The 26,455-nt window shown below is 41.3% G+C and overlaps 1 protein-coding gene across 4 annotated transcripts; it reads left to right on the top strand.

The window, feature by feature from the left end:
* Window positions 1-672: 672 nt before the first annotated feature.
* cad (carbamoyl-phosphate synthetase 2, aspartate transcarbamylase, and dihydroorotase) lies at window positions 673-26,104 on the top strand. 4 transcript variants are annotated; one of them, XM_047818009.1, is made up of 43 exons: window positions 673-1,117; window positions 5,547-5,686; window positions 5,770-5,899; window positions 6,215-6,357; window positions 6,468-6,609; window positions 6,741-6,912; window positions 8,682-8,867; window positions 8,976-9,085; window positions 9,556-9,698; window positions 9,803-9,934; window positions 11,373-11,606; window positions 11,720-11,941; window positions 12,044-12,232; window positions 12,448-12,572; window positions 12,653-12,786; window positions 13,695-13,807; window positions 13,911-14,161; window positions 14,257-14,503; window positions 15,680-15,775; window positions 16,177-16,401; window positions 16,558-16,740; window positions 16,858-17,076; window positions 17,200-17,367; window positions 17,648-17,830; window positions 17,954-18,058; window positions 18,204-18,446; window positions 18,575-18,656; window positions 18,764-18,930; window positions 19,008-19,172; window positions 19,268-19,399; window positions 19,489-19,690; window positions 19,779-19,969; window positions 20,059-20,199; window positions 20,296-20,391; window positions 20,477-20,612; window positions 20,785-20,951; window positions 22,116-22,190; window positions 22,600-22,812; window positions 23,124-23,249; window positions 24,263-24,418; window positions 24,497-24,598; window positions 24,949-25,043; window positions 25,661-26,104. In XM_047818009.1, the coding sequence occupies exons 1-43, from the start codon at window positions 1,033-1,035 to the stop codon at window positions 25,758-25,760; spliced, it is 6,666 nt and encodes a 2,221-aa protein (XP_047673965.1). In that variant the 5' UTR covers window positions 673-1,032; the 3' UTR covers window positions 25,761-26,104. The 4 variants fall into 4 exon arrangements, with proteins under 4 accessions (XP_047673965.1, XP_047673963.1, XP_047673966.1 ...); XM_047818007.1 differs by having other exon boundaries at window positions 15,677-15,775; XM_047818010.1 differs by having other exon boundaries at window positions 673-1,292; window positions 15,677-15,775.
* The last annotated feature ends 351 nt before the right edge of the window (window positions 26,105-26,455 follow it).

Raw genomic sequence — 26,455 nt, 5'->3', positions numbered from 1 at the left:
ATGTAGTCCGAAGCTATCCTGACAAGATGTAAATTCTTTAGTAAGATTGTTGTTAACATCATAAGTCTCCCACAAGAATTATATTTGGTGAGAGTGTAGTTATTTGATTTTAAAAAAGCAGCAAAAAGGGATAAAATCCTTGTTGGATGGTCTTTGGTGGTCGATATACAGTGCTGATAATAGTTGGCATAGAAACTGCAGAAAGTACCATATACACAAAACAAAGTGGGCCCTTTGTAAACCAAATCCGTCCCATTTTATGAATGATTTGAAGTTATACAGTACTCCTTTGGAAAAAGTAAAAAACAAAAAAGCTCAGAAAACATGTAATATTTTGTAAAATTTTTCCTTTCTACTCTAGTAACCTATGTGACTGATACCTCTTGTTCGTGTGGCATTGATTTTGTGTTTGATGTAATGAAAAATAAATAAATTATGGTAACAAACAAACAAATAAATAAGTTATGTTACTAAAATTATCCGAGATATATAAACAAAAACATAAATATTAGTAAAGGATACAGAGTCTTAAAATAAATAGTAAGAACCTAAACTTAACATAAATAGTAAGTAAATAGTAAAATAAATAGTAAGTTAACAATAAATATTAAGTATGCAGAAAGTATGTAAATAAGAAGTAAGATTATCGCGAGACCACTTCCTCCTCCTCCTCGACCAGAATCACGTGGTTGAGAGATGTAAACAAACGCAGAATGGCGTCATTGAGTGCAATAAAGTCATTTTGTTGCTGAGAAACAGAGAAAATCAGTCTTGCGATTTGCAAGAAGATCCTGCACAAGATGTCATTTACTCGTGAGTGAGCGGATGTTAAGAAGACCGAAACTGACAGTGTTGTTATTGCTTGGTCTGGTAGCCGAGTTAGCCAAGTTGGGCGTCGAACAGCAGACCATAATGACTTTATATCACTGGATTTATTATACCAGGAGTTCCGCCGAGAGCCACGATGAATATATTTCCGTAGATATAAGATGTCTGGATGAGCAAGCAATGTGGTGCAGGAGGTGCTGAATCATGCAAACATGGACGGAAACTCAAAAGTCCAGCAGCAGAGTACTGAAACAGTACTGCGGACTGTACAAGAGGCAGTACAGTCCAGGCAAGTACACGCCATAAACAATTGATCCTTATTGTAGTCTACGCAGTGTATATGATGTTAATAATTATTGTTATCGGGGGCAGCAGCGGCAGACAAGAGGCGACAGCGTTCACTCAGCCCCCGGATGTGGATTCTCCCCATACATAAAACAAAGACAGAGCTAAGGACTTAGTAAGTAAGTCTGAGCCACATAAAGTGCAAACAGTGCAGGACAAGACAGACAAGACAATGCAGAACAAAAGACAGTGCAAACAAAAAATTACAAGACATTATACATCAACACATTATAATCAAAACTATTCTTTCTGTTTAGAAAACCCTGAAACCTCTTTACATTTATTCCGGAATTGCTCTTAAACAACATCATATTGGTTTGACAGTCTTGATTTTATAAAATGTTGTGCGAATCCTAATTTTGAGTTGACTTATAGAAATGTCATTTTTGGTTTTCATGAATGTGAAAAAAAGGTGATGCCTATTTCATGAATCTTATTTTCCTGTAAGCTAAATATCATACCGGTAAATGCAAATTTTCTAAATGCAAAATTCTTCTTTTGAGATTTAAACTTGAAATGAAAATGTATTTTGGAATCTATTGAATTCTATACAAATCTAAAAGCAATAAGAACGATGACTTTGTTTTGCTTGACTGTTGTTGTTTTGTCATGATTTTTTCCCCCAAAAAAGTAATATTTAAATATAGTTTTTCTATTTTTATCCCACATTTCTTCTCAGTAAATAATGATATACAGTGTCATTGCTAAAAAAAGAAACATAATAATATAAAATAAAAAAATTAAAAAAATAAAAAAATTAAAAAAATAAAACTCCATGCTATGTCCTGGGATTTCTCACAAATCTGGTTTAGCAAACTTGAATCAGTTGTCGTGCCTCAGCTTGTATACGTTTCCAGAGAAGCTGATTAGGTTAAAATCAGTTTTAAAAAAATTTAACTGATAAAATAAATATATGTTATTTTATTATATTAAAATGATTTATATAAAAAAATTAAAATATAGTTTTTCTATTTTTATCTCACATTTCTTCTCAGTACATAACGATATACAGTGTCATAGCTAAAAGAAATGTGACTGATAAAAATATGTATTTTACTTTATTATATTAAAAATGATTTATTAATAAAATTAAATATAGTTTTTCTATTTGTATCTCACATTTCTTCTCAGTAGATAATGATATACAGTGTCATAGCTAAAAACAATCCAAAATAAAAAAATGTGACTGATAAAAATATATATATTTAATTTTATTATATTAAAAAATCTGTATTAAACATTATTATTTAAATATACTTTTCTATTTTTATCTCACATTTCTTCTCAGTAAATAATGATATACAGTGTAATAGCTAAAGCAATAAAAATGTGACTGATAAAAATATATATATTATATGATAAGATAAGATATACCTTTATTCATCCCACAATGTGCAAAACTCTCTGTTACAGCAGCAAAATATATATATAAAGACATATAAAGACATAATATAATATACAGTATATACAAAAAAAATATAAAAAGAGTAGTGGTTACACTGAAATATTCCAATATATCCATTAGGCCACATAAATGCGTCTTGGCGAATCGGATATCAATCTGATCTTTCTACTCCCGCCCGATATGCAAATATATTTTACATAATTTCTGGGGTAATTGAAATGGAACACGCTTTGGTGTATGTGGTTGCTGCAAAAAAAAAAACAGCATTTACTGTTTGCTGCATTTTCGCTTCCGGCAGCAGTGGATTTTAAGACCCAACGGGACACCTGTGTGAAAGATCGGAGCCAGCACTGGTGGGAAAACATATCTGTTTCTGGCGCGATGCACGACTCACGACTCGCGACTCCTCCCTCCCAAAGGGACGAGTATAGCGCTGACGTATGTGGCTTGAACAACAACATGCATTTACACCTGTCCAGTTTCATCTGAAATGCGTCCCAGACCTCCTCCTGAAGTGGTTTGAACGATCGGATTTATATCCGTGTCGAAAACATTTCGGAGGGCATTTACACCTGGTCTTTTTACCATCGGATAGCTATCGGATCACAGAAGACGCATGAAGTGACCAGGTGTAAAAACCCCCAGAGTCTATTTATTATACAAGTTGTAGTCTTTTTTTTAATTTATTTTTTATTTATTTATTTTTTATTGCAAATTCAAAGATGATAATAACAAAGACAACTATGTGTACATTACATAAAATGTATCAACAATATATCCAACATTAATTGAACAGATGTATGAGAATAGAAACAAGTTGTAGTCTTACTTTGAACCACTTCCTGCCTTTATACGTCACACCCCGGTCTCCGCCCACTAAGTGTGGCTCCGCTACTCGCGTCAGACTTCCTGCGTGTAGCCGCGCTGTACTTGTGGATTTCGGCAAAGCGGCGTGGACTTCCATCACTTACAGCGTGTAAACGCGTCGCGAAAGACCAGCACGGCTTCCGCTCGGAGTGTAACAACACGTGTGTGTCTGTGAGTGCCAGAGAAAGCCACTAGTAGCCATTACTGCTCTGAAAGTGGCTTCCACGTGGTTCCATCTTCGAGCTGGAATAAACATCATCATTCTTATCCTCATCCTCATCGGAACGAAGATCTCGATCCACTAGAATCCAGTGATTTTTTCATCATTTGGGCTTAAACACGTCGTTCCCGATGGCAGCTCTGATCCTCGAGGACGGGAGCAGGTTTAAAGGCCGTGTTTTCGGTGCCAATGTTTCTGTGTGTGGTGAAGTTGGTGAGTCATTTAGTTAGAACTTAACCTGCTAACCAGGTTAAGAAGCTGCTTAAATCCTACATGCGTTGTTGTCTTGTTTACGGTCTGAGATTAAAGCAGAGCTGTTGGCTAATCTTGGGAAGCTCTTTGTCTTCCACGTGTGTGTCAATTTCATGCTTAGACATTTCAAACTTTCTCTCCTGAGCTAGAGACATGGTTCAGATCCTGATCCTCCACGTCCATCATTTTACATTTACATCCTGGCATTTTATCAGACAGCTTTATCCAAAGTGTTTCCATTTATATGACTGAACAATTTAGGGTTTAAGGGCATTAAAGTGGCAACCTGGGATTCGAACATATGACCTTCCGATCAGTAGTCTGACACCTTAACCACTAGTCTACAAGGTTCCCATCCGCATCGCTCACCTCTTATTGTGCACATGTGAACTACAAACTACAATCAGAGACACTGTAGGACATTCTTACTTAGAGCTGAGATTAACAGCTGACATGAGCAGCTTTCCAGACTGAAATGAACTCCAGTGTGTCCGTCAGTAGGTTCACCTAGATGTCACCTGCACAGAGAAAAAACTGTGTATAAAATTGTACGGTCATAAAAAAACCCCCGCATACTATGTGTTTGACCTTTCCAACATTTTGGCAGACGCCCTAATCTGAAGAGCGACTTATATTATCTCATTTTTTTTTATACAGCTGAGTAATTGAAGGTTAAGGGTCTTGCACAGGGGCCCAGCAGTGGCAGCTTGGCGGACCTGGGATCGAAATAATCAAGAATCTTTGTCTTTCGTAGAAATTTTGGCTCCTTCTGTATTCTGTATGATGCGTTTGGGTGAAAAATGAAAAAGCTCTTCATGGATTTTTAGGGACGTCACAGGAGCAGGATGTCACTTTAGCGATAATATTGTAGATTGTGTTTCTGCATGTGTCTTCAGACACTTCAATGAGGATCCCTAGTATGTAGAGTTCCCTTTAGGACTCCTCTGAGTGTCATTTGCAGCTGGTTCTTTTGCAGGATCCTCTAATTGTTACTTGTATAAGAAATGAGAAATTTTAACCCTAAATGAAATTTTTTTTGCTGATCTATTCAACCAATGATCTATAACCTGGTGTGAGATCTTGATGACCCAAGTTTTTGTAAGGTTTGCTGATCAAAGGTTCTGTTGCACTCAGTGAGTGGCACTGATCGATGTCAAACTTTGCTGATTTCTTGGTTATCTTTTGTCTCATTACAAAACGGTAGTCAAAGGTCCAGTCAGCCAAATTGTTGGTAGTAAGCGAGATTTTCTACACATGCATGACACACGATGTGACGTGATCTTTATTTCCAGAATAAAGCATCAGTGGAGTTTATCCTGGTCACTGTTATGCAATTCTTGATATTTTATTAAACAGTGAAATCCCGTTAATTTTGCCAGCATTGTGTAGCTATGACTGTCACTTGCGCTCTATGTCGCTCCTTTGTGTAGGCTAATAGTGCGAGTATTTTGTTCACACTGAAAAGAAGACAACTACCCTTCTAACACTAATGATCTAGATGCTAGAGTACTATACATAGTGCATAGTGTAAACGTGCAGCACGTCACTTGGGACACAGATCTTTCGGTAGACAAAAGCTGTGATTATTTGTGTCATTAAACGAGGCAACTTACATTCTGCTATCTTCAGTTTTCCAGACAGGAATGGTGGGCTATCCAGAGGCTCTGACCGATCCTTCATACAAAGCTCAGATACTGACTTTAACCTACCCTCTGATTGGGAACTACGGTGTGCCCAGTGACGTTGACGGTGAATTTGGACTCAGCAAGGTAGCGCTGGCTTTCTCTACATCGAATGACTTTAGATGTACCTTTTGACATGTTCCTTGATGTGCTCCCATGTGAAATTTCAGTGGTTTGAATCTGCCAGGATCCATGCTGCTGCTCTAATAGTTGGGGAAGTTTCTCAGAATCCCAGCCACTGGAACTCCAACAAGTCTCTTGATGAGTGGCTAAAAGAGCACAGGATCCCTGGCCTACAGGGTAAGAGACGTGCCTTCCTTTAAAATACTTGGTGTATATGTGTAGAACCCCAAAGATTTCATTTGAAAAGTGACTGTTATTCTTTATTCCTGAGTTATATTTTCATCAGTTTGTTTGGTTGCACTGTTCATGGTCTGTAATCATGGCATGATATCTTGATGGCCAAACTGATACTTGATGCTTACCTCAAACTCCAAGATTGATCCATCTATCGATTTTTTGGTTGATCACGTGAATTGTCTCTAATAGAGTGATGTTTAACTTTAAGTGCTCATTTCAAAAGCAACACCATTTTTTGTGGGGGAAAAAAAACAGGAGTCGACACTCGCGCTTTGACCAAAAAGATCCGGGAAAAGGGAACCATGCTCGGTAAACTGGTGATGGAAGGAACACCAGAAGACAGCATTCCTTTTAATAATCCAGATACTCAGAACTTGGTGAAAGAAGTGTCTATGAGAGTAAGTTCTGAATGTAGTACTTTTGGAAGCCATGTATTGTAGAGTTGAAATGGTACTTATCTCTCTTTCTAGGCTTATTACAGAAATGTGTGTATTCTTGGTTTCTGTAGGAACCCAGGCTTTTCAATCCGGATGGCAATGTCAGGATCCTCACAGTGGACTGCGGTATTAAGTACAATCAGATCCGCTGCTTGTGTGAGAGAGGTGCACAGGTCACTGTGGTGCCGTGGGATTACCCTCTGAATGCCGACGGTGAGAGACAGAATAAATCGGACGAAATTAATAACTCAGCTCTGATCAGCTGCTAGCAAATCTTGTACTGTTAGCATTTAGCTAAACCTGCTTTGTCTTTGTGTCTCTGCTGTCTTTCGGTTTCTCTCCAGACTTCGACGGACTGTTTATCAGTAACGGTCCCGGTGACCCCAACCACTGCAAGGAGACTATAGAAAATCTGAAAAAGATTGTCTGTGTGGAAAAACCCAAACCTGTCTTTGGAATTTGTTTGGGTCATCAGCTGCTGTCGTTGGTTATTGGTGCCAAGACGTACAAAATGAAGTAAGTTTATAAAGTTAGGGGATCAAGAATGAAGCGATGAGAACCCGTTTTTATTGTGTTGTATTGATTTGTTTTATTGTTGTTGGTGGTGGTGGTTGCCTGCACTGAAATTCAGTACTTGATTCAATAATTCAAGTCTTGGATACATGAAACTCAGAGTTTTTGACCTCACTACAGTGGCCGACAAGGACACCAAATCCCATCCCAGTCAGTCACGGTGGTGATAATGTGACCAAAAAATGTACATAAAGGGCCATAACCTTTTCTCGCTTGTCAAAGACTCGGATATCAGTGAAATCCATTTCAATCCGTTTCATTTCACTCCTTTTTTGCGCCACATTTCACAGACATGGAAAGATTTTATGGTGGTGAAAACGCTCAAATGAACATATGGTTATATCTCAGCAACACTTTGGTGTATGACACCAAACATGGCGGGTCTTATAACAACTGTGACCTGAGGGAACATGAGCAGTTTCACAACAGTGCCACCTGCTGGTCATGAAATGAAAAATCTGTGCTTGTGCGTATAACCACTAAAGAATTTGTCCTAAAATCACTATCTTTGTATTTAGTAAAGTATACAGTCGAGCACATATGCTAATAAATATATTATTCATACTGTAAAGCATATGGTTGAATGATAAGAGGTTTACTAAGTCGGCTATTTTTAATTGTGTGTTAAGATGCTGTATGTTACCAAATGCATTGGAATATCATTACTGAACTCTCCATTGTTTCATTCCCAGTTCAAATGTGTTCATGAATGCGTTTAGTAAATAGTGTATTATTTAGTAATAGTGTAGTATTTAGTGTACTAAATAGTATAATAATCCTATATATAAGTGCACGAAACCTGATCATTTGCAGAAATATTTTGCTTTTTTTCTGCTAATCCCCAACCCTATTGGTAGAACGGAATGGGTTGTGTGTAAAAGTCTAACTGCCAGCTCATTCAATCAGCTACTTTGTTAAAGGTTTGATAGATGGATAGATCGATCACCTTTATTGCTTAAGTAGAGTCAGCTTATAAGTCATCACAGGTGATTGAGTACATCTGATTAAATGATCACAACAAGCCTCACCGTCGATTACTTGCGGCTCGACATTTCCCAGGCTGAGTGTCTTTGTTCCCACGGGAGCATTGTGTTGTTGAAATTGCTATTTGTGCTGAGTTCTGCAGTTTTAGCGAGATACTGCACTGCTGGAATTTCTGGGACAGATCGCTGTGTTGTTCGGGGTCAGTCTCAAGGCCAGTACAAATGCCTCGCTTTCCCTTGCTGTGGAAATTTTGCCAGTTCTGACAGATGAACCCACACACACACACACACCCTTCTTTCAAGACCAGAAATCAACGCTTTTATTTTGGTATCATATGAACAGCTTGCTTTGTCTAATATATTATGTCAGATTATACAGAACTCCACAATACACAATATCATTAGCGATCTTATGCGTCATAGAACATTATGACATTTCTAACGTGCAACATTTCATGACCCTGTAACCTTGTTATTCTCATGCTGAGAAAGCTGTCTTTCAGATAGAACTGAGTAAATGCATGATTCTGATTGGTTGTCTCTATTCCTCACTATAGCATCATGTTTATACAAAATAAAATAAACATGAACATGAAAAAAAACATTGTCTCAGGTTAAGCTACGCCCACTTCAGCTTTAAATCCATATATAGATATTTGGAGCCCTAAAGGAATACAGAAAATGAAAAGAATATTTTTTTTATACTGTATCTTCTTCTGTGCTCTGTAGATACGGGAACCGTGGCCATAACCAGCCTTGCATACATAAAGGCACAGAACGTTGCTTCATCACATCTCAGAACCATGGATTTGCAGTGGATCCTCTGAGCCTTCCGGATGACTGGGACGTTCTCTTTACCAACGCCAATGACCACACTAACGAGGGCATTGTGCACAACTCTAAACCTCTTTTCAGGTACTGAATCCATAAGAGTAAACACACTTGTTCTTTGGCAGTAGCATTGTCAGTGTGTTTGATTGATTGTTTTGTTTATTTATTTATATTTGTATATATATTTTGCAGCGTACAGTTCCATCCTGAGCATATGGCTGGACCCACTGACCTTGTGAGCCTTTTCGATGTTTTTCTGGATGTCGTCCGTGATGCAAAAGAAAACAAAGTTGGAAAGCCAGGTGAGGTTTCTGTTTGTTAATCAAACAAAGCTGTGCAACTCCAAGGCCTGACAGAATAAGAGTCATAATAAGAGTTTTTTATGTGAAAGTGACGTGACATTCATTCTCTGCATTTAACCCATCCAAAGTGCACACACACAACAGTGAACACACACATACACACACCCGGAGCAGTGGGCAGCCATTTATGCTGTGGCACCCGGTGAGCAATTGGGGGGGGGTTTGGTGCTTTGCGCAAGGGCACCTCAGTCGTGGCCGGCCCGAGACTCGAACCCACAACCTTGGGGTTAGGAGTCAAACTCTCTAACCATTAGGCCACGACTTCCCTAATGGCTTGATAATTCATGACATTTCAGAAAATGAAACCATACATTTGCAACTACAAACTAATTTCTTACAAAATCTGATGTCATTCTTGTAGCTTTGTGAAGACGTATCCATCACTAACGGACCTTCTCTTGTTTGTATAGTAAAGGAGAGGCTGACTGAACATCTCACCTTCCCTGGATCTCCAAAACCTGAGGAATTTGTACGTCCCCGCAAAGTGCTCATTCTGGGATCTGGAGGACTCTCCATTGGTCAGGCTGGAGAATTTGATTATTCTGGCTCTCAGGTAAGTCAGTAAACGAGCGGTTCTTGGGGAACAGGGTCGTTAGAATAGCTTGTGTTCTGAAGGTTCCACCATCTTTCCGGTACTTTTTATTTCATTTCTTTCAGGCAATTAAAGCTCTGAAAGAAGAGAACATCCAGACTATTCTCATCAACTCTAACATCGCCACAGTGCAAACCTCCAAAGGCCTCGCTGACAAAGTGTACTTCCTTCCCATCACCCCAGACTACGTCACACAGGTAAAGAAGTCAAATCCACATCACTGACCTGTTTAGTCAGGAGTTAGTCAGAGGTGCTTTTTAACAATTTAGCTCTTTGTTTGTTTTTTCCCAGCCTTAGTTATAAGCTTTGCCATATATAAGGTAATATTCAAACTTTTTCCCTTTCAAAGTGAATCGTTGCTGTCAGACATTTCAGATTTATGTGATTGGCTCATGTGTCTTTTATTAAAGGGGGAAAAAACAGTCACATACATGTGTAGTTGATTAGGTTGCTGGTGGAATGTAAATACTCTGAATTTGTTCTCTGCATTTAACCCATCCAAAGTGCACACACACAATAGTGAACACACACACACCGTGAACACACACCCGGAGCAGTGGGCAGCCATTTATGCTGCGGTGCCCGGGGAGCAGTTGAGGGGGTTCGGTGCCTTGTTCAAGGGCACCTCAGTCGTGGTATTGCCGGCCCGAGACTCGAACCCACAACCTTAGGGTTAGGAGTCAGACTCTCTAACCATTAGGCCATGACTTTATTATTATTATAGGTTAAAGTCAACCTGGTGAAGCATGTGCTGAAAGCTGATTGGCCAATGGTAGCCATGTTTATCATGAAGATAATCATCATTATTTACACTTTAACTGATGCTCGATGCTATTGTTGTTGTTATATAATAAGGCTTTTTTTTATTAAATGAGCTAAAATTCTTTCAACAAATTGTGTGATCTCATGTTCATGTCTCTGTTGCTCCGCCCCTTTTCACGAGATTGCCCTGATTGTTCTGTACGTCACCTTTTTTTTGCAGTTTGACAGAAATTTGGAAATAAATCACCAGAGAAATGTTTGTAAGTGCAAAAGTGTTTAGAGCATGACTTTAGCTAATCTGAGTGAGACTACACTAGTTACTAGCACATCCCCAGATGAACCGAACTATCAGGATTTATGATGCAATTTCAATGTAAACACTGTGAGATGCCTGCTATGTTCTGATTGGCTGATGGCAGCCATGTTTTCCAGAATAAAACTGGAATGCACACTTGGTTTGGTGCATGTTTTACTTCAAACAAGCTTGTAATGTAATAATGCATGTGTGGTTTTGTTTTGTTTTTTGGACCCGGATGGCAGGATTGAGTTAGATTTAACATTCTGAATGGGGGAAAAAAAAAACTGAAGGACAGACATTTGTCTGAACAAGGGCTTAAACCTGCATGCTTGGCTAAATGTAGTCTCAAACAGATTTATTAATATTTTCAAGTGCGGCGAACTCGGGAATTCTATTTTCTTAAAAACCGTATTTAAAAATGCGACGTGTTTTGGTGAGGACGTCTTGAGGACGTGTGGAAGTCGTACGGACATCTTGAGGAAGCGCTAATGAGGTCTTGAAGTGTCGAGGATGTCTTAAGGACGTCTTGAGCAGAGTATGGAATGGTTTCATTTCTGCTCCTATCTTTAAAACAGGTGATCAAGAACGAGCGTCCTGACGGAGTGCTTCTGGCTTTCGGAGGTCAGACGGCACTAAACTGTGGAGTGGAACTGACCAAGCAGGGCGTCCTGGAGAAGTATAATGTCAGAGTTTTGGGAACCCCAGTGGCCTCCATAGAGATGACCGAAGACCGGAAGATCTTTGTGGAGAAAATGGAGGAGATCAACGAGCATGTTGCACCAAGTGAGGCGGCGATGTCTGTGGAACAGGTAACAGGTCATTACTGAGCAATCAGTCTCACATAGCAAAGTCATTTTTCTGCTGTCTTTGCATAGATTTGAGTCTTTATCGTTTACTTTTCTTCTTTTTAACCCACGTGCAGGCAGTCGCTGCTGCCGAGAGGCTCGGTTATCCGGTGCTGATCCGCTCTGCCTTTGCGCTCGGTGGCCTGGGCTCCGGTTTCGCTAACAACAAAGAAGAATTGATCACATTAGTCATGCAAGCCTTTGCCCACACATCCCAAGTCCTGGTGGACAAGTCCCTCAAAGGTTGGAAAGAAATCGAGTACGAAATCGTACGAGATGCTTACGACAACTGCATCACGGTTAGTACACGTCCCTGATGATCTCTGCAGCAAAAAATGTGTTTAAAAGCATTTGTTATTAGCATTTTAACAGCATGGCAACTTTATATTTTTGTAACCTAGGTCTGTAACATGGAGAACATTGACCCTCTCGGAATTCACACCGGGGAGTCTATAGTCGTGGCTCCGAGTCAGACGCTGAACGATTACGAGTACAACATGCTGAGAAGCACCTCCATCAAGGTTATCCGGCACCTGGGAATTGTTGGCGAGTGCAACATTCAGTACGCCGTCAACCCAGAGTCTGAGCAGGTAAATGATAGGTTTAGCTGAATATGTTGGAGTGAGGATCATTTCCCTTTTCATGGAATATTTTAGTCAAATTTTACGAGAAAATATTTTAGCCTTGCCCACATTTCTTTTCCAATCCTGGATAGATTGTATAGAACTGCTCACAAACCATCACCTTCCCCAAATAACATGAAAGAACGATATCTCAGACCTAGCATTGTCTGTTTGTCTCCCAGTACTACATCATTGAGGTGAACGCCCGTCTCTCCCGGAGCTCCGCCCTGGCTAGTAAAGCCACAGGATACCCGCTGGCCTACGTCGCAGCTAAGCTTGCTTTAGGAATCCCTCTCCCTGTCCTCAAGTACGTACTACGACGGATAAGCTGCAGAATTCACTACCGCCTTTCACTTCATCACGTTCTTATCGTTTTTCTTATTCCAGAAATTCTGTGACCAACTCCACAACGGCAAACTTTGAGCCAAGTCTTGACTACTGTGTTGTGAAGGTTCCTCGCTGGGATCTGAGCAAGTTCCTTAGGGTTAGCACCAAAATTGGCAGTTCCATGAAGAGTGTTGGTAAGAGTTTTTAGGTTTTTGGGCAATTAAAATGTGCCTCGGGGTTTTCCTCCGGGTACTCCGGTTTCCTCCCCCGGTCCAAAGACATGCATGGTGGGTTGATTAGCATCTCTGGAAAAATTGTCCGTAGTGTGTGGTTGCGTGAGTGCGAGAGTGTGTGTGCCCTGCGATGGGTTGGCACTCCGTCCAGGGTGTATCCTGCCTTGATGCCGCCTGAGATAGGCACAGGCTCCCCGTGACCCAAGAAGTTCGGATAAGCATTAGAAAATGAACGAATGAATCTTTTTCTTATTCGTTAGTTAAGATGTGTTTGTTTGTTTGTTTATCAGAAAAGCCATTTTGTTCTCATTGTAAGACTGTTAGTTTGGAGCAAGGGCTTTGGAAAGAAATGGAGAGAGAATTCCTGACTGTTTATATGGGAGAAGGTTTACCCCATGTTGGTGGGGACCTGCATGGCATAGTGTCTTATCATTTAATAATCCATATTTATAATACATTTACTGTGAATTTTAATGTAGGCACTTCACTCTTCCTGCTTTCCCCCATCTTTTTGTGGGAAGTGTGTAGCATATCCAATATAGAGAGTATAAGGTGTATGTAAAATATAAGCATGGTCGGATGCGTGGATAAATTTTTAGATGGATGTGTTTAAGGGATGGATGGATAGATGGTTTGGTGGATGGATAAATTGATGGCTTTGGATGGGAAGATAAATAGATGGTTTCCTTGATGGATGGATGGTTTGCTGGATGGATGGATGGATAAATTGATGGTTTGAGTGTTTAATGGATGCATGGATGGTTTAGTAGATGGGTAAATGGATGGTGTTTTATGGATCCATGGAAATATATCATGATTGTTATGAAAATCTGAACAAAGACCACAAACTACTTGTTAATTTTTTTCAGGGGAGGTGATGGCCATTGGACGCAGCTTTGAGGAGGCTTTCCAGAAATCTCTCAGGATGGTAGATGAGAACTGCGCTGGATTTGACCATACCATCAAACCAGTTTCTGAACAGGTTAGTGTTCATCATCATCATCATCTTCTTCTTCTTCTTCTTCTATATTCACAATTTATAGACTTGCTAAAATTCAACACTGAAAATCGTCTCTCTTCATCAGGAGCTTCAGATTCCCACAGACAAGCGTATCTTCGTGCTGGCTGCAGCCATGTATGCAAACTACAGCATAGATCATCTGTACGAGCTGACCAAAATTGACCGCTGGTTCCTGCACAAGATGAAAAACATCATAGATCACGAGAAGCTCATGGAAACATACAATAAGGACGAAAGCACGATGCCACCTGAGGTGATGAGAAGAGCAAAGCAGTTGGGCTTCTCAGACAAGCAGATCGCTCTATCTGTGCAAAGGTTTGTAGCATGCAGGAGATCTCTCGTATATGTGGTCTAGATACAGTTCTATCACGCAGACGTTTAACGTCCCTGTTGAATTGTTTGATCTTCAGCACCGAGCTGGCTGTGAGGAAGCTAAGGCATGACTGGAAGATTTTGCCCATGGTTAAGCAGATCGACACCGTGGCTGCTGAATGGCCTGCTCACACGAACTACCTTTATCTGACTTACCACGGCATGGAAAGCGACGTCACCTTCGAAGAACCTCACGTCATGGTGATCGGCTCCGGGGTCTACCGCATCGGCAGCAGCGTGGAATTCGATTGGTGTGCCGTGGGTTGCATTAAAGAGCTCAGAAAGGTGAGTCTTCTACAGGTACCACCGTGTCCTGGAAATACAATTCTGTGCACGAGTATCGAACATTACATTGAGCATCACTGACCCCTCCCAAAGGGGGTGTGTCTGAAGCATTTCCATCTTGCTTTACTTCCGCTCGATCTTTAATCAGGAGAGGTTACAGGGATTTAAAAACCAGTCTTCTCTTAATCAAATTATTTTAGGTGAATTTTAGGGCACAAGTAGCTAACAATTAAGACACCAGCACTTTAGACATTTCTGCCATGTTTGTTTGGGGGTTTTTTTTACCCCAAATTTGGATCGTTTTTGAAACTTGAAGTCTCTCTTTCTCAGTGCCGGTATTTTTTATTTATTTATTTATTTATTTTGTAAATGTATTTTTTTCTGATACCTGGCATCCCTACACAGCAATATTATAATGTTAAATTAGTCAAGTCAAGTCCAGAAGTTTTTATTGTCATGTCAACCAAATATAGCTGTTGCAGTACATAGTAACATGAGACAACGTTTCTCCAGGATCAAGGTGCTACATAAAACAAAGACAGAGCTAAGGACATGTAAGTAGTCTTAGCCACATAAAGTGTAACCTGGTGCACACAGTGCAGGACAAAAGACAGTGCAGGACAAAAGACAGTGCAGGACAAAAGACAGTGCAGGACAAAAGACAGTGCAGGACAAAAGACAGTGCAGACACAAAGTTACAAGACAATACAAAAAATACAATACACAAAAGACAATAAACAGAAACAGCTCCGACCGACCAGTGTAAATACTGTATGTGAATACTGAATGTCCAAACAATATTTCGTGCAGTAACATTAGAATGAACACAGTTTCTTAGCAGCAGGTCCTTGGGCTAATATATAAAATTGTGCAAAAACCAGCAAATGACTGAAATATTGGACAGTATGTGCTGTTAAAAGCAACAACACAAAATGTGTCCTGAGTCTGTATGGATCACACAAACACTGTGCCATTATTATTGTACTTCACTGAATACAGAAACCACATAAAGCACACATTCAGGCATCGTTTAACCGAGTTTCTGATTAAAACTGACCATTTGATCGTCACGACGGCGTCCGTAAGCTTTATTCAGAAACGTGCCAGGAAGCTCTGTGTAAATGGTCTGGTTAAAGATCTGGTTCTTTTTGGGGTTTTTTTCTTCTCTTTCAGATGGGTTATAAGACGATAATGGTGAACTACAATCCCGAAACTGTCAGCACCGACTACGACATGTGCGACAGGCTCTATTTTGACGAGATCTCCTTTGAGGTGAGTGAGTGTTGAAAGGCAAGATCAGGAACACACATACAGTAATCTACAGTATCCTGCTCTATATAGATGGATAGATATGGATGGATAGATAGATATACAAGGTTAGAGATATATCAGTAACATCACCGGTGTACTCGTGTTGATTCGTTCCCGTGTTTAAAATGAGCTCTGAGAATTTGAACTGAGACACTGACCGTCTTTAAATGATAGGTGAAGACCAACCTCCTTCTGAAATAGTACTTAAGCTAGTGCTTGCTTATTTTTTTCCTGTTTGCTTATATATTAAAAAAAAAGCTGTTTTTCCTTTCAGTAGTGTCCCGGGGAATCAGAATTGATGATAGGTCGAGGTTTATTTAGGCAGCGTGCTTGTTTTTTTAACACTGTGACTCGACTCTTAGGTGGTGATGGACATCTACGAGATGGAGAACCCCGAGGGTGTGATTCTTTCCATGGGAGGCCAGCTCCCCAACAACATCGCCATGTCTTTGCACAGGCAGCAGTGCCGCATCCTGGGCACCTCGCCTGAGTTTATCGACTCCGCCGAGAACCGCTTTAAATTTTCTCGTATGTTGGACACCATCGGAATCAGCCAACCTCGCTGGAAAGAGCTCTCTGATACCGAGGTACACTACGTTCAAACCCACTGTAATATTCTATCTTAGAGACTATTACAGTTTGCTTTAACGATATATCGTTTTTTTTCCCCCTCCTCTCTCACTGATAGTCGTACTGACGCTGATTGATCCGCTGTTATTTTTCCTTCTTTCTTTCTCATACAGTCAGCTATGCAGTTTTGTGAGACGGTGGGCTACCCATGCCTAGTGAGGCCGTCCTACGTGCTCAGCGGAGCTGCAATGAACGTGGCGTACTCTGACAGCGACCTTGAGAAGTATTTGAGCAGCGCCGTCGCCGTGTCTAAAGAACACCCTGTTGTCATCTCCAAATTTATCCAGGAGGCCAAGGTCTCAGTCGCATACATTTAACAGTCATTTTAAGAATTAGCACTGGGAATAAGTGGGAATATGTTTAAACTATAAGCATGTGAGGCTTCGCTCAGTTCGGCTCGCTGTGCGTTGCAGGAGATCGACGTGGACGTAGTAGCATGTGACGGCGTGGTCATTGCTATCGCTGTTTGTGAGCACGTTGAGAATGCTGGAGTGCATTCCGGAGACGCTACGCTGGTCACGCCACCGCAGGACATCAACCAGAAGACCATGGAGCGCATTAAATTGATTGTGCATGCCATCGGCCAGGAGCTACAGGTCACGGGGCCATTTAACTTGCAGCTCATCGCCAAGGTGAGATCATCTGTATACAAGATGTAGAACTAAGTTCACTTTCTTTAAGGTCGTGTTTATATCGAAAAATGCCGGAGATGCCGATGTGAAAATACATCTACTTGCTTGCGTGTGTTCATTCAGGACGACCAGTTGAAAGTGATCGAGTGCAATGTACGAGTGTCACGCTCCTTCCCTTTTGTCTCCAAAACCCTGGGCGTAGATCTCGTGGCTTTGGCAACGCAGGTCATTATGGGACAGGAAGTGGAAGATGTGGGACTCATGAAGGGGAACGGAGTCGTGGGAGTTAAGGTAACGAGCCTCTGTGGACTACCAGCAGTGTTCTATCATATAAATATATCATTTGTGCCATAACAAAGTTTTTATGTCTGGAACTATTGGACAAATACTAAAAAAAAAGACCTTATGGATCATAGCGGAAGTGTCCAGTTTGGTGAAACTGTATGTTTTTGCTAGATTTGCTCACACAAACCATGTTTGCTGACTAAAAATGACTCCGTATAAGGAAAAGCACCTTGAAACCATGTCCTTGCTAATCCTCGGTCGAATGTGTTGTTTGGGTCTATGAAAGGTCCCACAGTTCTCCTTCTCTCGGCTGGCCGGAGCAGACGTCGTACTGGGAGTGGAAATGACCAGCACGGGCGAGGTGGCCTGCTTCGGTGAGAACCGCTACGAGGCGTACCTGAAAGCCATGCTCAGTACGGGCTTCAAAATCCCGAAGGAGAACATTCTCCTTTCCATCGGCAGCTACAAGGTATCTGAATCCGTAGTTTGTAGCTTTGTTATAAAGCAAAGGTGAAAAATTGTCTCGATTCTGTTCAATATCTAATCTTCATCTAATATTTTACTGTATTCTTGAATCTATTTTTTTTCCCAGAATAAAAGTGAGCTGCTGCCTACAATTAAGGCTTTGGAGAGTCTTGGCTATAACCTGTATGCCAGCTTGGGCACCGCTGACTTCTACACTGAGCATGGCATCAAAGTATGAACAAAATCAGCTTCTCAGATCTTGTCTTATTGTCCCCCAGAGTTTTTAGTTTATTAGCGTTTCATTTTTCAAGACCTAGTGTAGAAGGAACCTCTGCCTATTATCTGTACGGACTTATTTACCCGAGTCTTACCCCTAGGTGATGTCTGTGGATTGGCCTTTCGAGGAGGAAAGTGACTGCCCCAACAAGGACAAGCAGAGGAACATCATGGACTACTTGGAGGAGAACCACTTTGACATGGTGATCAACCTGTCCATGAGGAACTCTGGAGGACGCCGACTGTCCTCTTTTGTCACCAAAGGGTACCGTACACGTCGCATGGCCGTGGATTACTCTGTACCTCTGATCATCGATATCAAGTGCACCAAGCTCTTTGTTCAGGTGAGAAGGTGCAGCTCAAGCAGTTCATCAGGAAACCGTGGGTCCTCTCAAATCTCACTGGTTGCTAATCTATAGACGTTCTCTTCTATTAGCCATTAACTTATTTGTTGTTCGTGTTGTTTTGCCAGGCGTTGAGACAGATTGGCCGGGCTCCTCCGGTCAAGACTCACATTGACTGCATGACCTCCCAGAAACTCATCCGTTTACCTGGTACCTTTCAGCACTTCTCTTCTGTCACACATATTCCTTCATGTATACAATATGATTGGATCTTTTCTGCCTCTGTGTACTATTTCACCTCTGTTCTATTCCTGTAGGTCTCATTGATGTCCACGTGCACCTGCGAGAGCCTGGTGCCACCCACAAGGAGGATTTCTCCTCGGGCACAGCTGCCGCCCTGGCAGGAGGTATTACCATGGTGTGTGCCATGCCCAACACCAACCCTGCTGTAATCGACCCCAACTCTCTAGCCCTGGTCCAGAAGGTAATGTATTCGAGACGTTTAATAGTTCTCTTGCATCTGACCGCAGTGTTCTTATTCTGTTCCATGTGTCCGTACAGCTGGCAAAGGCAGGATGTCGATGCGATTACGCGCTATACGTCGGCGCCGTTTCGGACAACGCGACCATTCTGCCGTCCATTGCGAATGCCACGGTTGGTCTGAAGATGTACTTGAACGATACTTACTCCACATTAAAAATGGACAACGTTTCCTTGTGGATGGAGGTAAAGGATGGAGTTTGTAGTCAGATAACGAGAGAACGGTCGAGTGGAGTCGTAACAGCACTGTAGTAACGGATGAATGTTTGTTTTCGATGCAGCATTTTGAAAAGTGGCCGAAGCACTTACCCATAGTGGCTCATGCAGAGAGGCAGACAGTGGCTGCTATTCTGATGGTGGCTCAACTCTACCAGAGACCCGTGCACATTTGCCATATTGCCAAAAAAGAGGAGGTAAGATCTCAAACAAACCTATTCAAGCTTCCAGCATGGATCACCTTTAGCTTTGACCTGAAGTGATTTTTTTTTTTTTTTTATCTCAGATTCTTATCATCAGAGCTGCAAAGCAGAAGGGCGTCCAGGTGACGTGTGAAGTAGCACCTCATCACCTCTTCCTGTGTGACGACAACGTGTCCCTTCTCGGGGACGGCAGGGCTGAGGTACGGCCCATGCTGGGCACTCGAGAGGACATGGAGGCGCTGTGGGAAAATTTGGATATCATCGATTGTTTTGCCACCGATCATGGTAAGCGATTAAATATGTAATAATAATTGAGGCGAAGCTACACTTTATAGCGAGTGTCCATAACGTGCGTGTTCGTATCCACCTGCAGCTCCTCATACGGTGGCTGAGAAGGACTCAGAAAAACCTCCACCAGGATACCCAGGCCTTGAGACCATGCTGCCGCTGCTGCTCACTGCCGTTAGCGAAGGCCGTCTCACCGTCGATGACATCATCAAGCGGCTGTACGAGAACCCGGCTCGGATTTTCTCTCTTCCTCCACAGGAGAATACCTATGTGGAGGTCTGTAGTTAAAAATAACTTAAATAACATCGGATCAGTAAATCCGGATAAAATGCGGATTAAAAAACGAAAGCAAATGTTGCTTCTAGGTGGATTTGGAGCAAGAGTGGATCATCCCGAAGCACATGCAGTTCACCAAGTCAAAGTGGACTCCGTTCGAGGGCATGAGGGTGAAGGGGAAAGTGATGCGCGTGGTGCTGAGAGGAGAGCTTGCGTACATTGATGGACAGGTGAGCTCTGGTTTCCTGAGCCCTTCTTACTTGTGTGATGATTCTAAACAATTATATGCAATATATTCCACCGCCGGTGTCCTGTAATCCGTTCAGGTGCTGGTGCCTCCTGGTTACGGTGAGGATGTGAGGACGTGGGCATCAGTTCCTAGTCAGTCATCAGTCTCTGAAACACCCAAAGATATGCAGAAGGTAAGACTTCTGTAAGTGGCATTTTTTTTCCTCGGGAGGATATTTCTTCAGGTTTATCAAACTAATGTTTGTGTGTGTTGCACAGACCCCTGAGCATCCCAGGCATGCGACTCCCAGTGAATCTCTGCGTACTCGAGCTGCGAGTCCACGCCGCTCAGCCGGAGACCGTTTCATGCTTCCACCTCGAGTCTATCACACTTCTGATCCAGGCCTGCCACCAGGTAATAATTTAGCCTAGGGTTAGGGTTATACACTTTATTTACACTTTTGAACTTGTCTATAGATCCTTCTGTGTTCTAAAGGGTCTAATGATGCTTTAAGGTTTCTTGAAACATAGTGAACTGTTTTCAAGGGTATTTTTTTGGACCTTTTTGTTTTTTTTCTCTCTCTCAGAATTAGCTTCGGTCTCAGAGGCGTGCTCCCTCCCTCCTCCTCTAGCCAGAATCCTGTCGCCCCAGACGAGCCAGGCTCCGATCGTGTCTCACCTTCAGACCTCGCCTTTGCTTCACCCTTTAGTGGGTCAACACATCCTTTCTGTACGCCAGTTTACCAAGGAGCAGGTACAGTGTGTGTGTGGTGGATTTAAACTTGTTCTCAGGAAAGAAATGTGTGTAAAGTGAACTTTGTGTGTTAAACTTTTCTCCAGCTCTTCCCATACTCCTGTCTGGAGTTCTCACTCATTCAATTCAATTCAGTTTTATTGTATTGTATAGTGCTTTTAACTATTGACATGGTATCAAAGCAGCTTTATAGCATCTAAAATGTTTATGTAGATTTATCTGAATTATTCCCTAATGTGTAAGCGTGAGGCAACTGTGGCAAGGAAAGTTCCTTAGATGGTATGAGGAAGAAACCTTGACAGGAACCAGACTCATTTGGGAGACACCAGAGAGTAGGACTATAAATTAAATTATTATTAGTGGGATTATGAATAAAGTTTTTTCTACAGTCATATACAGTCATGTGGAGCTCCTGAGAATCTCAGAGGATATCAGTGTTTCATATCACTCCATATCGATAATTATTGATTATTTTTTATGACCCATTTAAAATAAGGACCAGGAGAAAAATATATTACATTTAAAGATTTTTATTTTAAACTTAACCTTAAACGGTGATTTTTATTTACATTTTCCTCACGGAGAGGTACGTCGCACTTCGCTAAAAAAAACAAACAAACAAAAAACTCTGAGGAAACCAGAATTCTGTGCTTATTTATTAGCATTGAGGTATTGGAACACCTGTACACCTGGTCGTTCATGCTCTTGTACGTTCAGCCGATCTCATTCAGATCCAGTTCAAGAGCTTGAAGATTAAATTTCATGTTTTATAACTTTCACACCTCACAAACGGCTGATCTCCTGCTGGGATTTTTGTCTCAACAGTCTGTGGGCGGAATAAGAGAGACTGCTATGAGAGAGCAGAGGAAAATGGCCATATTGGTTTGAACTGATATGAAGGTTTTAGTAACTCATGCTGGATAGTCACCGTGGGTTGAGCTACAAAGCAGAAGACCACATAAGGTTGAGATTTAGTGAATTGTGTGATGAGGTTAAATTCTATTGATGAGTTTTCTGGTCTGAGGCTACCGTTAGCCAATCGGCTTTGGAAAGGTTTAACACTGAGTTACTATCACAAAGTCCTCCTTTAAAGCGTTCTAAGTAACTTGGCAAGAAATCTGTCTTTTGAAGATATTTAATGGAAAAAATGTTTGTGTGTTTCAGATGTCCCACTTGTTCAACGTGGCTCACACGCTTCGTTTAATGGTTCAGAAAGAACGGAGCCTGGACCTCCTGAAGGTAAGCAGTTCTCACTGCACCGGGATAAAGTGCTGCTCAAGAACCACCATGGTGTTTTAGTACCCTGTCCTGATATTTTACTGCTTCTCACTAAAGAAAGAAAAGTAACTCAAACTTTTGTGTTGAAACTTTTTACTGAACACTTCATGAATAAATGCAACTCCGTTGATCTTCCAGCTCGCATCTAGTGGAATAAAAGTTCGTCAGAAAAACATTTGACCTGGAACCGGACCATAATCGAATATTTCATTTGTTGTTTTTTGGGGTTTCTTACATTTTAGAATGTTTGGTTTTAGTAGGTTTGGATTTAAAAAAAACAGTCAGAATGAAGTACATTTGATTTGCACATGCATCATATTACAAACAATTGCTTCAGTGATGTTTGTGTGTGTGTGTCTCTTCATTCCAGGGTAAGGTCATGGCCTCCATGTTCTACGAGGTAAGCACTCGAACCAGCAGCTCTTTTGCTGCGGCGATGCAGCGTCTCGGTGGCTCCGTCGTGCACTTCAGTGAATCCACTTCCTCCACACAGAAGGGCGAGTCACTCGCCGACTCGGTACAGACCATGTGCTGCTACACTGATGTGATTGTGCTGCGCCACCCGGTGCCTGGAGCTGTAGAGGTGGGACTGGGGGTGGGGTTGGGGGGAGCATTATTACCATTTATTTCTTTTCTCCTTAAATTCCTTATAGAATTATAACTGTAAACATCAGATAAACTGATTTTGGCTCTCATCCAAACAGGATGAAGGTCAGAACAAGTTCAAATGTCTGAAATAGGTTTCCTTCAGTAGCTTCATTCCTGTATGAAATATTTGAATCAGACACAAATTACTAGCAAGAAGAATTTGACTTTGCGATCAAAAACATTTTCTTTATGGCTTTTTGTCCTTAAAGCAGACTAACTAAGTGATTTTTATTTCCTTCACAACAGAAAGCTGCAAAGCATTGTCGCAGGCCGGTGATCAACGCCGGCGATGGAGTTGGGGAACATCCCACTCAGGCCCTGCTAGATATCTTCACCATCCGAGAAGAGCTTGGAACCGTCAATGGCATGACTGTAAGTCCACAGCTGAAAAAAAATCACACAGAAAAAATTTATTCTATTCTTCTGCTGGGTTTTGGGGTGTTGTTCTTTCTAGTAATGCTTAGTCAAAGAAACTGGTTTTGTTTTGATAAAAGCTCTAAAATCTCAGACTCGTATTCACGAGTTTAAATACTGTGTTGTTGTCGGTTCACTTCACATCATGAGAAATATTTTCTGCAACTAACATATGCTTGATACTTAAACTGGAAATTGGACAAATCTCCCGATAAACTTATCGTGATCCTGAGTATATATTGTGTGTAAACTCCCAAACTTTTGACTCTACCTGCTCTTTCTTGACCCTTACTCTGATCGTCTCACCCATAGACCCTTATGACTGACCATTTTACAGCTTGAGGACTTTATTGCCCCTTTTCCATCGAGGCAGTTTGAGTGCTGGTTCGGAGCCAGAGCTTAATTTGGAACCAGTTCTTTCTTTTGCGAAATCCAAAGCACCGGCTCTGAACCGGAAAAAGTGGTTCTTAAGTAGCACCAAAACGTTTCTGGTCTAGACTTGAGAAACGCTTGTGTCGGGGGCTGTGGGCGGGGCTACTGTTAGCGCATTTTACAGATTACATGGAGCACGTTGGATTCGAGGTTGTAGGTTCGCAAAGCCATAAGCATTAACAGTAAAGCAACATTCGCCATTGTTGTTGACGTTCGTGCTGCGCTAACGTTGCTGTGTAGCGTGACGCGTATACAGTAACGTCAGACTCGGCTCTGTGACGGCTCTCTTGCCGATGGAAAGGCAAACCGGTTCTTAGAAGGTTTGCCAGTGGAACCAACTTTGAACCAGCACTCGGTTCTTTTTTGGTGGAAAAGGGGTATAATATTTTCATTGTTGCATGGAATGATGGAGGAACTTAAGTTTTTTTGATAATTGTTAATTATGACAAGAAAAGACGATTTGTTGATCCTTTGATACACTTCCATAAATCGAATCGGTGGTGTGTGTGTGTTTGTGTGTAACTCTGGCTTCTGTACAGATCACTATGGTGGGCGACCTGAAGCACGGCAGGACGGTGCACTCCTTAGCTAGACTGCTAACCCAGTATCGCATCACGCTGCGCTACGTTTCCCCAAAGAACCTCAGCATGCCTCATGAGATCGTAGACTTCGTTGCATCCAAAGGCATTAAGCAGGTAAGCTTGTCTGACCTCCCGAAAGATATTTATCCCTTTGTACTTCTTGTACTGATTATGTCTGTTTTGTCCTATCAGGATGAGTTCAGCAGTATTGAAGAGGCTCTTCCTGATACTGACGTCCTTTATATAACACGCATTCAGAAAGAGCGCTTCGCATCTGATGATGAGTACAATGCAGTAAGTGTATGAGGGGGGTGGGGGGATGGTAAAGGTATGTGTGGATGAGTGTTGGGGGGTGTGGGTAAAGGTGTGTGTGGACATGTTGGTGGCTGGATAAGTGTGTGGGGATGAGTGAAGTTTGTTAAAGGTCTGTGTGCGGGTGTGTGTGTGTGAGTGAGCGAGCGGGTTTGGGGTGGTTGAGGGTGTGTTGGGGCGGGTGGGGGCGAGTGAGAGAGAATGTGAGGGGGTTTGGGTGTGAGAGTTGGTGTGGATGTGGGTCAGTGTGTGGATGTGTTCACTGTCTCTGTTGTTTTGTTGTATTGAAAATGTTAAACAAAGTTTTCTGGGTTTTTTCCCTCCTTTTTTAGTGCTTCGGGAGGTTTATTTTGACTCCTCACATCATGACAGGGGCCAAGAGGAAAATGGTGGTCATGCATCCACTTCCAAGAGTGAATGAAATTAGGTGACTTAAATACACCGTGGTGTTGTGTAGCACATTCATCCCAACACAACACAGTATATGATCCTTCACATACACACACTATAAAACATAATCCTCAAATCAGTGGGGGTTCATTTTTAGCACCCTTCAGTTTTATTGCTACTGTTCAGAGACATGAGAGAGAATTAAGAATAAAGAAATAATATATTGAGTGAGAATCAAAGTAGAAGTGCAAAATATGTGCCAGAGATATTGATGTCCCTAAAGTATAATCATTTCTGTTCTGAATAAAAATTTCTTTATTTTATATTTGAGGAGATTTGACATCAACACGCGTTCAGAAATTCTTTAATTCATAATGAATTTTTATTTTGGCTGCAACAATCTCTCTCTCTCACTCACTCACACACACACACACACTCACACAAATCTTTGGAGGGATTTATTTGTGTGTCTTATAGAAATGAGGTTGCACAAGTGAAATCTTACCAATAGGTGAACATAAAAAGGCACAAATACGAATGTATAACAAGGAGATATTAAGCACAATTAGGGCCATAATTCTGCCTGTATTTGCTGTTATATGAATAATAATGAATCGTGTCTAATTTTTTTTTTTCTTTTGTTCCGTTCTCCAGCGTGGAGGTGGATACAGATCCTCGCGCCGCTTACTTCCGCCAGGCGGAGAACGGTATGTACATCCGGATGGCACTTCTAGCCACGGTGCTCGGGCGCTGAAACATCTTTAGAGTGAAATCAGGACCTTGACGGTGAATCTGAGTCTTGCTCCTGGAAGAATCCTTTAGTTTATTATTACTTTACTTTAATGCTATTTCAGTAGTTAAATACACAGTCACAATGTTACTTTATCTACTGTAACTGCTGTACTTTTTCTGGAAAAAATGAGTAAAAATACTTAGTGAGCTTAAAAACCTGAGACGTTTTCAGGACATGTGAGTAAGGAGTACAAAGAACTCGTTAACTCTATGTAATGGATCTGTAAAAAAAAAAGGGTGAGCAGTGGAACAAGGGAAAATATAACTGCTTTATATTTTTTGATAATAAAACTCCTTTTCAGTCTCGCTCAGCATTCTTGATTTTTGTGTATTTTTATTTATTTATTTATTTCAAATACATCTTCTGCACCTCTAAAACTCCGATTAACACTAAAGCATGATTCATTCTTTCTCTTCTTATTAAAATTGAAATAAGAATTTGTTCCTGATAGAAACTTTTATCAATATGATTTTAAATCTGAGATTAAGATGTACAAACCTCTTCTTTTGTGGAAACCAAAAAGAACATTGTATTCCCATTGGGACAGAACTACATTTACAACCCTTTTTCCCCCCAGTCGGTTTCCAGAGAAACTCAATTTTAAGTCTTCTTCCTGTATAAGCTTGTATATTAACCCCCAAATGTCCTTAAGGCTG

Source organism: Tachysurus fulvidraco, chromosome 9 (assembly GCF_022655615.1).
Source record: "Tachysurus fulvidraco isolate hzauxx_2018 chromosome 9, HZAU_PFXX_2.0, whole genome shotgun sequence".
Lineage (NCBI taxonomy): Eukaryota > Metazoa > Chordata > Actinopteri > Siluriformes > Bagridae > Tachysurus > Tachysurus fulvidraco.
This window is presented reverse-complemented; position numbering and strand designations above follow the sequence as displayed.

Excerpts from the sequence above, each read along its gene's own strand:
- cad (XM_047818007.1), top strand. The coding sequence starts at position 1,033 with ATGCAAACATGGACGGAAACTCAAAAGTCCAGCAGCAGAGTACTGAAA. Across the intron at positions 11,942-12,043 it reads CTTACGACAACTGCATCACG|GTCTGTAACATGGAGAACAT; the intron begins GTTAGTACACGT and ends TTTGTAACCTAG. Across the intron at positions 20,952-22,115 it reads GCCAGTTTACCAAGGAGCAG|ATGTCCCACTTGTTCAACGT; the intron begins GTACAGTGTGTG and ends TGTGTGTTTCAG.